At 40.4% G+C, this 12,087-nt stretch overlaps 1 protein-coding gene across 2 annotated transcripts in view; it reads left to right on the top strand.

Moving 5' to 3' along the window:
* The window catches only part of KLHL14 (kelch like family member 14), a 75,620-nt gene that overhangs the window by 40,983 nt on the left and 22,550 nt on the right, over nucleotides 1-12,087 (top strand). For both annotated transcript variants that reach the window (XM_043539674.1, XM_007058789.4), the window contains exon 4: nucleotides 11,172-11,261. In XM_043539674.1, coding sequence (XP_043395609.1) covers nucleotides 11,172-11,261 — 90 coding nt within the window. The remainder of the gene's footprint in view (nucleotides 1-11,171; nucleotides 11,262-12,087) is intronic.

Here is a 12,087-nt window from a genome sequence, read left to right on the forward strand (position 1 = left end):
ATTTTAAGTTTTAATTAAGTTTCTCAAAAATGTTAATTGACTTTGAAAACACGTCAAATCATTTCAGTGTTGCATGTTGCTATAATGAAAACAGATTTGCTCAGATGTAGGTATACTTTGGTATCAACAGTTTGCTAAAACAGGACTCAGTTTTGAACTTGAATTCACAATGAATTGTGAAAGTGTTCATATTTTGCATATGTTGAATTTCTTTGAAAAGAGTTCACACAACTATACCCATAACTGTCTCAAAGGACAAAGTTGTTTTTCATTTTGTGGGACGAAATTTGTTGAGTAGTTTTTCAGTTACAGTAAATAAACATAAAATATAACTGCTTTAAATTTTGATAAGTAACTTTTTGTACACTTTGATAAATCAGACCGATAACATTATAAACTTCATTTTTGGCATAATTGTGATTTTCAAGAAGGAATGTTCAATAAGACAATTTGGGGAGAAAACAGTTACATGTGTTAAAGTACTAGCTGTTGAAGTTACCAGTTTGTGCATAAATGTAACAGATAACTGTAAGTTACTAATTTGGGGGAGATACTGCGCATGCTCAACAGTTGGGTGAACCACCATGGACATTGATTTCCATAAATTTAGCTCTTTATTCTGCTTGTGAGTTATCTATGAACAGACATTAATGTTTATGAATGAGTTCATTATTTGAAATTATTCATGAATGATTTTATATGGACTATGTCAGCCTGTGTATTGCTGAGAAACTGTTTGCTGCCACTCTTTCTTCAAGTAATAACTATCTGTAGTTTGATACTTATGCTGTGTGATTGCTCACTTAAGAAACATGGCATTGTTTGTTTCCTGACTGGATGAGTCCCAAACCCACAAAGAGTTTTCAAGATGGTAGTGCAAAACTTCTGGCATGAATGCTCATGTGAATACATATTTGCCTCAGTGTTTGTGACACTTTCTCATACCATTATTCATAGAAAGCAAATAAAAGGGGATGCAAATATTGTCAAAACGGATTTGTGGTTTTTATTCAAACAAATGTCCTCAAATTACCCCTATGTGTAGATCCACTCAGTAAGTAATTCAGGCAGGTTTTGCGTAAGTCATCTATTGTGCTGAACATGTCAAATTTCTTTCCCCAAAGCTTGAGGAAGTGCCTATGGGACAGTCCATTTCCCTGCCCAGTGAGCCCATTTCTAGAATGGGTACTAAGAGAACGGCCACCTGTCCCACTTCCTCCTTCTGGAGTTTCCTTCTGGGAAACTTAATTTTGCATTCCCTAGCTTATGTGTGAGTAAGGCCAGGTCTACACTATGTCGGTATAATTGCGTCGCTCAGGGGTGTGAAAAATCCACACCCCTGAATGATGTAGTTGTACCAACCGTAACCCACCCTTGTAGGTAGCGCTATGTCCGCAAGAGAGCGTCTCCCGTCCACATAGCTACCTTGCAGAGATGAATTAACTACATCAATGAGAGAGCTCTCTCCTATCAGCATAGGAGCATCTTCACTTAATCATAGAATCTCAGGAGGTCATCTAGTCCAACCCCCTGCTCAAAGCAGGGCCAATCCCCAATTTTTGCCCCATATCCCTAAATGGCCCCCTCAAGGATTGAACTCACAACCCTGAGTTTAGCAGGCCAATGCTCAAACCACTGAGCTATCCCTCCCCCCGTATCCCTAAGCGCTATAGCAGCACAGTTGTATCAGTGCAGCTGTGCCAATGCAGCATTGTTAGTGTCGACCTGCCCTAAAGTCTCACTCTGAACATTGAATTCTATAAGAGTTTGCACTGTAGCTAGCACATTTTCAAAATTCACTTTTATTGTCCATTTTGTGTGGGAACAAACTGTTGGGCCAGATTCCCTCAGCCTGGCTCAGAGAGATGCCATGTACATAAGCCCTGGTAGCTGTTATTTGCAGCACTACCACTCCTCTAAGGAATTCCAGGAGAGGAAGTTTCAAGCTCTGTGTAAGGTGCTGTCTTGTGCCTAGTCTACAGAAGACACACTGTCACATCCAGAGTCTCTTTCCAGGCACAGTTTTATTTTCCAAACATAGGGAAAACATAAAAATAGTTCCTTAGCTCACCCAGTGCTACACCTCCAAGGAGATTTTCCCCTTTGTCTTTTTCAGTCCCTCCTGCTTCAGGGACTACTGCAGGACTCCTCTTGGCTATTTTAACTGGCCATTACCTCCCAGGGCTCTTGAAGGCACTTTTCCCCTCAGGTTCCCACTGCCTTGATCTTTAAATATGCATGGTAAATAGGCCCAATGGCCTGTGATGGGATGTTAGATAGGGTGGGATCTGAGTTACTACAGAGAATTCTTTCCTGGGTATCTGCCTGGTGAATCTTGCCCATATGCTCAGGGTTCAGCTGATCACCATATTTGGGGTTGGGAAGGAATTTTCCTCCAGGGCAGATTGGAAGAGGCCCTGGCGGTTTTTCGCCTTCCTCTGTAGCATGGGGCACGGGTCACTTGCTGGAGGATTCTCTGCTCCTTGAAGTCTTTAAACCATGATTAGAGGACTTCAGTAGCTCAGACATAGGTGAGAGGTTTATTGCAGAAGTGGGTGGGTGAATTTCTGTGGCCTGCATTGTGCAGGAGGTCAGACTAGATGATCATAATGGTCCCTTCTGACCTTGATATCTATGAATCTATGCCTCCCCGCCCAGTGGACTCTGACAGCCTCTCCCAGGCAACTTACTGCCCCTACTGCTCCTGGCCCCCTTCCTTACTGATAGCCTGCTTTTTATAGGGAACATCTGTCCTCTCCTCAGGTGTGCCAGATTAATGAATAGGGCTGGCTGGCCCCAGGCCTGTGGTCTTTAACGGGGCAGACCATCCTGTTACATGCCATGGTATCTGTAGGAGCCCCACCCGTAAAGGCTGCAGTAGGGATGTGATAAATCAGTGAATCACCTGGAAGCCCTGGCCCCAGCATCTTCTCAGCCAGCACCACTCCCTTTGGGAGCTGTGTTGACTGCATGTGGGTTGCCCTCAGGAGAAACTTGTGGCCATCTTGTGCCACTGAAATTTGCCTTGATGGACTTTCCACTGTCAGGGACCCTCAGCAACTCAAACAATATTTAGGCAATATAGGCACATCAGTGTAACTATGCCAGAAAATGCACGTCCATGGGCCCACTCATGTTCTTGATCACACTGGAAGTTTTGGACACTCAGAAATTGCATCAGGCTTCTTTCCATGGTGTACCTTTACTGGGGGAGAAAGTAAGCCATTACTGGGTTTCTTCCTCTCCCCTCTGCTGTGTTTCTGCTGTTGGTGGAGTAGAGCCATGCTGGAAGATTCCCTTTTATTAAAAATACTACAGTATTCAGTGATAATAGTCCAAAACGTCATAGCAACACAATTATAAAAGTTGTATTTTGGAACATAACTGAAGAATACTGTAATATATAATGTAATATATCTTTATAAGGACCACTCTCAAAATATGCTTTCACTATGTGATGGAGTTCTGGCACCTGCCATCCCCATGAAGATCCTCCTTAGTGCAAAAGTCCCCATTTTTGGCCTCTCCTAGAAAGATTTCAGTGCTGATGGGAGAAATAGCAGCATTGGGTTCCTCTGGAGAAAACTTGTTACTAGGAGCCAGAAGGTAAGTAGAGGCCAGGGTTTGAAACTACAGGACTGAGAGTTAAGCGGATGAAAGACCAAGCCTTGCGAGAAACGGGGACTCAATGAAAGAATACTGTTAGTTTAGCCTTTCTGTGGAAACTTTTTAATCATTGGGGCTGGGATAGGATCTGATAGGGATCTGAGATTGCTGGGAAGCCACAAGGTAAACTTTGTGGTTGGTTTGGGTTGGAAAGGTGTGCTTCAGGGAACAGCACGGTGACCTTTGAAGTCAGTGAATCTTATTCTCAGGCAGAGATGAAGCCAAGAACAGACACAGAAAAGAGATCTACTGAGAGCAAGCAATTGGGCATTAATTGCTTGTCATGAGTGTGGGGGGTCTGCTGTTGATTCAGTGCCACTAGAAGAGGGAATGTTTGTCCTCGAACAGCTATCTTGGAGGATCCAGCCGCCTCTCATGGGATGGCACAGTATTTCTTTCTGGAGCTTTGGTGGTTTTGCTGTGGCTTCATCTCGTCAGGGACCATTCATCATTTCTTCCATGATGAGATTTTATTGTGCAAAATGTCGCGCATGAGTGTTTCATCATAAGACTATTAGTTGTGACGAGATGTCATCCCTAGTAATATATGTTGGGCTCTAATTTAGAGATCATAAATCCAGGCCTGAGTGTGTATACAGTACATGCTGTTGGGGACAAAACATCACTGATGTAATATTGCATAGTTCACTGTTGTGAACAAAATGTTGCCTGATGAACTGTCGGCCTCTAGATGGTGTGGACTCAGTAAAGAGTTTTTGGCAGTGATGGCAGGTGGCGTGTGTAAGTAGAGAAAAACAACACAAGCGAAAATATTCCTGGGTCCCAAAAGAGTCACTATTAACATTTCCATAATAATGTACATTAAATCTCACTACTGTACTTCATAACAATAAGATTGGCACATTTCTGTACCTTCGCATCTCAGAAAATGTAGTGGCAGTTTGGCTGCACTGAACAAAATCTCTTTAAGGAGTGCAAAGAGAAGTCCACGGGTGCTTTCCGAGCAGTATATGACTACAATAACATCAGCATGTAGATGCACAGGAGCCAGTAAGTACAAGAATGTAAACTCAGCATCCTCCTGCTGTATCTGGGCACTGCAGATGTAAGTCCAGGTGGATAACTTTATTTTGTTATTTATTTTGGGCCAAAAAGTATGCTAGGACCTTTACAAATATATGGGCAAAACAGCCAGCACAAGGCTTATCACCACTTACGTTTCCACTAATGCTTTCTGCACAGGGGTAAATTTCACCCATGTAAGAAGACAGGTCTCTGCCCTGAAGAACTCACATTCGAAGCACTTTAAAGTACTTGATTTCAGTGAGAGCTATAGGTGCTTGATACCTTTGAAAATCAAATTGCCTGTTTAGGTGCATAAATTGGATTTAGGTGTTTATTTTAGGCATTCACTCTTGAAAAATTTAATCAGTGGAGATTTTTTTAAACTGAGAACCATGCTGGACAAATCTTGCTAGTATTATTCCAAAAAGAGAAACAAAATAATTAACAACCGTTAGTAACTTACTTTTAAATGCTGACTATTGTTTATATTTTCATTAAAATAGAGTATGTTACTAAATAGAAAACATAATATATAATATATTATTCTATAATATAATATGCGTTGGGTGACTCCTATGACTTTTATTTGCCCAGATGCCTCCTACTTGATACTCTGTTTAGATTGAATTGAGGGGACATGTTGAGAGGTGAAGTTATGTTGGTTACTTCCAACCTCAATTGAATGAGGACCTCTACCCCAATGTAGATTTAATAGCGTGTGTCCATCTTGTGTGTGAGTGTTATAATGGAGGTAAGACAGGGCTGGTGATGATGTAGCGGCCACCAAGTAGCGGAGAGACTGCTGAGTCATTAGCTGAGCTGATAGAATTATTTGTTGCTGGAGTCTCTGAGACTTAGCCTAGCAGATGACTTCAACATTTATGGGAACAGGGACTTGTCTTGATCAATTTAGGACCTGGTGCGATTAGTATTGGACTGTCCCAAGTGGTTTCTGGCTCAGCTCATCCACACTCTATATTGGAGCTGTTCTAATACTGGAAAAACAGAGTTCACAAATATTTGCTCAAATTTGAAATAGCTGATCTGTTCGACCACACCTACATGAGAACAAAGGTCTTTGTTATTCACTGTTTGCCATTCATTATTCTCCTGGTTGAAGTTTCATTCATCTTCTGATGATCAGAAAATACCAATGGGTGAAATCCTTGCTCCATTGAAGTCAATGGTAAAACTCTCATTGACTTCAGGCTTCACTGGGCTAGAATTTCACACCAGGTGCTTTACATGATCAGTCATGCACCACAAATAATAAATAGTTAACCTTCAAAGTGAACAGTTCACCAAAAACTCCTAGGTTGGCATTTATTTGTATAAACTCTTTGTTGAATAAAAACAAATAGCAAATACATTAGTAAAAACCGTCTTTATGTAAATGATTTGTGAACAGAAGAAAAGGTTAACCATATCTGGTCATTTATTTGCAACAAATAATTCAACCAGCTGAACTCTGGATCTTGTTTTGGGGGTAGGTTTGCAGGTCAGGGGGATGAATATTATATCTTTGCGATGAGATAACAACAGTCCCCTGCATTTTTGAGTTTGCAGGTACCTGACTTGTTGGACTAAAGGACCTACTTTATTGGTCTGCTTCTCCAAGGCTGATGGAACTATATGGATTCAGGTTACTCAGGAAATGAAAATTATCCAGCCCTCGAGACCACAATACTGACATCCCGAAAAGGCATTATCCTCTCCTTTTGTCCTCTCTTATTGACATAGTGACCGTTAAAACACTCTCTTGCCCTACTTTGTCTTCACAGGTCATGATGGTATACTGAGGTATACTGAGGACAAGCATGACTGGGGCATATAGGGTTTTGAAATGCTATGCTGTGGCTGGGCAGTGAAGAAAGGTTTCTTTACCTCCTGCACAGCCCCTGCAAAATCCCAGTCAGATAAACTGTTCTAGGCAGTGAAAAATCTACTTATCTAATTTGTTTACATCAAAGACCAGAGTCGGGTATAGTTTTTGAGATGATTTTTGGCAGATAAGATTGCTCAGATTCAGGCTGTGTTGTCTGAGCTCTTGGTAGCTGAGGAGGGGTAAAAGCGAGGGAGGCACGTGCGTCTCTGTCACAGCTCTCCTCCTTTGGTGGAAGCAGGAAGAAAGATCCCCATTGTAGTCCCCCATGATGTGGGGTGTGCCACACCTGTTCTTTCCACATGCTCACTGGTTGGTGCTGAAATGAGGACAAGCCAGCCAGGGGAATCTGGAGTGGGAGAAGCAAGAGGAGTTTTTGTATGGCTCGGGAGTTTCTGGGGCCAATCAGAGATTGTGCCTAGAATGACAGAGAGAGTTGGCTGAGACTTAATCTAACAAAACTGAATTGTGGGAGCAGTGCAAAGCCTGGCCAGCTGTGTACCAGGGGAGTATGCCCGCTGTGACACAGGTTTGGAGACTGGGTGTGCTGTTGGATCCCCACTGCTTCTGGATAGACATGTAGCAGTATTGGCCAAGAAGTGCTTTTTTTTTTCTATTAGTCCTTGGCTATAAGGTTGTAGCCTTTGTTTTTGGATGTAGGCGTCGGTACAGTTATCTGTGCCTTTTGTCATCTCAAATATGGCCTTCTCTAATGAGTTCTGCAGGGGACACATTACTACATGTGTATATTCCTGGAATGTCTTCTACATGGGCCTATAGCAGAAGAGCATCCAGGAGCATCAGCTCAAGCAGAATGCAGCAGAGCATTTGTTTAGTGGGGTGTTTCGCAGGCAGCTCATTCCACAAGTATCTCCACTGATTCCCGGGTCATTTTCTGTTATAATTCAAGGTATTGGTTTTGACCTAAAAAGCTCTAAAAAGTTTGGTACCTAACTACCTGAGAAGTTGCCATTCACCCTTCAGGCCAGCTTAGCCTCCTGGGTTCCACTTTTGGTCCAGTGGAGCCTGAGTTGATAGATCTTAGGCTCCAAGAGCTTGGAAGAGAGGGAGGATTGGAAGCGGTGATGTCTGCTTATTTTATATAATTTGTATCTGTCTGTCTGTCTAGGGTATTTCTAAGGCATTTATCACCTTGGTATTCCTCAAATAACCAGGGCTCTTCTTCTTTTTTTACTTAGTGGTCTTTTCCCCTTTCTTTTAACTCTACTAGTTCATTTAATAAAGTTGAAAATTCTTGCACAGGGCTTTATAAACATGTGTTATTAGATTTTAAATCTGTTTTGAAAGTGCCTCTATCCTACTCCTTCCTAGTAAAGTGACCTTTTTAAATGGAGGGAAGTGGGTTTAGATGACAGTCATGATAAATGCGGTCATGTTCACTCAATAAAATAAGGCCCAGTGCATTTGAGGATAAATCAGTGAAATGTACAGCCCCACCTGTCTGTCTCCATCATTCATTTCCACTGTCACTTTCACAGTGGCTGATGGATCACAGTTGCTGTAAAATTAGACAGCCTTTAATCTCATTTCATCCTGATTAGCTTCTCTTTACCCTTTCCCTCTAACTCACTGACTGACACGCTAAAAACTCACACTGGGCTGTGTTTGAGCATGGCATACAAACTTCTCTTCAAATACCTTTTTCATGGGGCAGGCAGGTGTTCACCTGAGTTGAAATCTAAAAATGAGAGTCTGAGATTCATGTTATTAAAATAAATCAGCAGACAAAGGGACAGATAGAACATTAATGAGAGTGTTGGTCTGTACGGCCAGACCATGTGGTGGGCCACATTCTTCCCCAGTTACACCCTTGTAACGTGAATGACATCAATAGATTCCACCAATGCTATTGGAGCCTGAATTTATCTTTTGGTTTGTCCCACCCATACATTTTGATTATACAGTATGAAAAGTTAGGCTGTGTGCAAAACTAAGACACCTGTTTTTAAAAAGTTACATTTTAGAACTAGAGCATTTTTTCTCTTTTAAAGGGCATTTTTAGAGCTATAAAATCTGTGCATTCTCATAATTTTCATTCATAACTCATTCAGAATTATGAAGGACACTGAAAATGCTTAGGTGTTAAAAATGTAGCTTTTGGGATATTGCAATTTCAGGGCAAGAAGGTCCTCTCAGATACTGACTGATATTCTGCCTCCTTCAGAGCTTGCAGAGCACAATATCACAGTCGAGATTCATGTAGCGCTGAGTACAAAATGTTGCCTATAATGTTACAGGAAACTAAGCAAAGCTAGTGTAGACTCATGTCATAGTCACATCTTCTCTTAAGGCCCAATCCTACAGCCCTTACTTAGGTATACTTCCCATTAACTTTGTTAGGCATTCTACCTGAGCAACAACTAAAGGTTTGGGCCATTAAAGTCCAATCCTGCACCAATTAAGTCAGTGAGAATTTTGGCATTTAGTTCAGTGGGAGCAGGATTAAGCCCTTAGTTTTCAAGGTTTAGTTGTCTTCATAAGCATGGGACTCTTGGATACATGATCATTTATGTGCATGGCAGTGGCTGAAAAATTTAAAATATAATTTCTTCCTCTGTTGACCCTCTGTTGACCCTTCCTCTGTTGTACCAATGTGGGGGAGTAAACAAAGTAATGCAAACACAATGGGGAACAAATATTTGTGTGTGATGTATCGTGTGCATTTTGTTTTTTGGTAAATGCAAGATCTTTCAGGAATTGACTAAAGGAGAACAAGACTGAGATTGGATATGGGTACAAGTCATTGGCTTGATCCTAATTTTACAAAATAACAGAGTAGCCGTGTAGGTATTAGTTGGTGGCTCTGATTGCTGGGGCTGGAGAGTCCCTTATTGGCAAGTAGAGAAAGAAACACTATTGTCCTATGGAATACCATCTCATCTCCATTAAAAATGGCTAAGGTCCAGTTTATAAGATAAGGTTTACAAAATGGGGAAAGTGACTGAGATTTAAAGAATGGGAAAAATATTTTGCATTTGGGAGAAACACTGTGCATTGACTAATAAGATATCAAAACCTCTGGTGTTTAAATTTGTTCAGCATGCTAGCAACCTGTATATAGTAAAAAGCCCTATAGCGTGTCTAGTCCCAGTTACTTCATGGTTGTATAAAATTTACCAGTAGCAAATAACCTTCATTAATGCATTTCCACTAAACCAGGCTGCGTAATTTAAGAATTGCTTCACTTATATGGCTTGTAAGAGCACAGACTATGAAAACAATATTCGACCTTTACTAAAAACTAAAAATGCACCTTGCTTATTCATCATTGCCTTGCAAAAACTTCAAGTAAGAAGCTTAAATGAGCCCACTTGATCTTTAAGAAAATGTGTCCTAAATAACAAAGCTATGCATATTTCTTCTTATTATTATTTGCATATGCTATACTGCACAACTGCATTCTGAGAAAAATAAAAGATAATAAAACAAATGAAATGAGAGATATATCACCCAAAATAATCCAAGTGTGAGATAGGCTGCTTTTTTTTTTTTTTTTTTTTGCATTGGCAAAAGAGCACAAAGTAAGAGCTGGCCCTGAGTCATATTGATTTCCCACTACAGTGGTTTCCTAAGTGCTCTGTTGATCCGTGTCAAGCAATAAGTTCCCTGCCTGTACATGCACATCACCTCCCCATTTGTCCTCACCTAGATTTAAGGTGCCCATATGATGAGCTGAACAAGGACATCATTTTTCCTACTGGTGTCACTGGGCCAAAACTACTGCATGTGGTATGATAACTAATACCATGTTAGTTTACATTTACCTTACGATATTACAATAGTGCTGTATAGCACAGATCAGCACACGTTATGGTCTATAAGCAGTCTGGTTTTGTACCTTAGCTCTTGCTGTGGAAAATGTAAATGAAAAGAAAAATAGAGTCTGATGGTTTTAGCCAATCCTAAAAACACCTCCAAAAAAAGGAGATTGCAAACCTAATACCACAGTTTTGATCTTTGTTAATGAAGGGCTTCCTATTTAGATGAATAGAAAATGTGTGGTTGTGCTGCTAATGACATTGTACAGGAAATTAAGCGTATACATTTGGAGAAAGCATTAAATCAGCAGGACCTTAATTTAAAAACTTAAAACTGTATGGAAATGCAGCTTGTTCATTGCTGTGTAATAGAAAGCTACTGAACACACTGACTCTTGCTGTGGAAGCATTGCCAACAGAACAAAGCTGGGATGAGGCTTTTTTAATGTGTCCTAGCATTTTCTGTCTTATTTTCGGAGAAATATCAGACATCTTGATCCATTTTCGTGTGTCTCTTATTTTTAGAATGCCCATAGATGTCAATCAGACAGGTGTGGGTAGTCTTAGTAACCTATAATTCATGTAACATGGTTATTCTTCAGTAATTTGCAGGATACCATTATGTGAAATTATTGCTAATCGATTGGATTTTGGCTGCTGCTAATTCACTGCACATACATTTTAGAGCTATGCATTACCTACATATCCAGTTCCAGATTTTGTAGAGTCATGTTTTGTAACTTTGCTAACGTAAATATTTTTAAATAACCAGAGTGCTAAGATAGAGATTGATAAAGAATACTTTGTTTTATTTGCAGTTATGCCATATAATAGTGCCCATCACTGTGTTGTGGAAGTAGAAAACTTCTTGTTTGTTTTGGGAGGAGAAGACCAGTGGAACCCGAATGGTATGTACACAACATTAAAAGAGAGCATGCACAGATTCTAATCTATCACATCAAGTGATGCAGTAGGCAGTGAATGATTCTGATCGAGTTATTGAACTGGTTAAGATCACTTATGTCCTAGCAGTGACATAATAAATATCTGGAGCTTTAGTTTCTCCACCACTCCTCAGGTCCCGTCCCTTGGGAAATGCCACAGGCATCAGAACAGACTCTTTCAAGTGAAGGCATCAGGCAGCAGCTGTTAAAAATTTTAACCCTCGTTTCCAGTTTCCTTCCAATCATAATACAATAATGCTGTTGCAGTCAATGAATGCTCTCTTTCCAATGTCTAACCAGACACTTGCAGCTAAAGTTGTTAATGTGTTAATTATCTAGAGTCTCAAGACTCTTAAACTGGTCCTTTTTCTAGTCTCGTACAAGAGCTTTCCATATAGATTATCTGCTGCTACCTTCTTTTGATTTGATTACTTCATAAATTTACTGCAAAGAGAAATTAAACAATTTAACAGGCTTCTGAGCAAAGCAAAAGGAGAACACTGTGCCTTGCAAAATTCACAAAATTGTCAAGACATTGTTAGAAAGCTTGCACATGAAGAACGAGTTGTAGTTGTAGCAGTCTGTGTAACAGAGATAATTATGACTGAGAAACCATAAAACAGCTTGCAGGTACACATTTTTACTTTAAAATACCAGAAGATCCAGCTGAAATTACATATACTGCATATATTTTATTGTGAATGGCCCATTTCAGCATCTGCACTAAACCAAATTATAGAAAATTGTTACATCTGTTCACTTCCTAAAATCTGAGACAAACAATCCAGTC

This window comes from Chelonia mydas, chromosome 2, assembly GCF_015237465.2.
Source record: "Chelonia mydas isolate rCheMyd1 chromosome 2, rCheMyd1.pri.v2, whole genome shotgun sequence".
In the NCBI taxonomy this organism is placed as follows: domain Eukaryota; kingdom Metazoa; phylum Chordata; order Testudines; family Cheloniidae; genus Chelonia; species Chelonia mydas.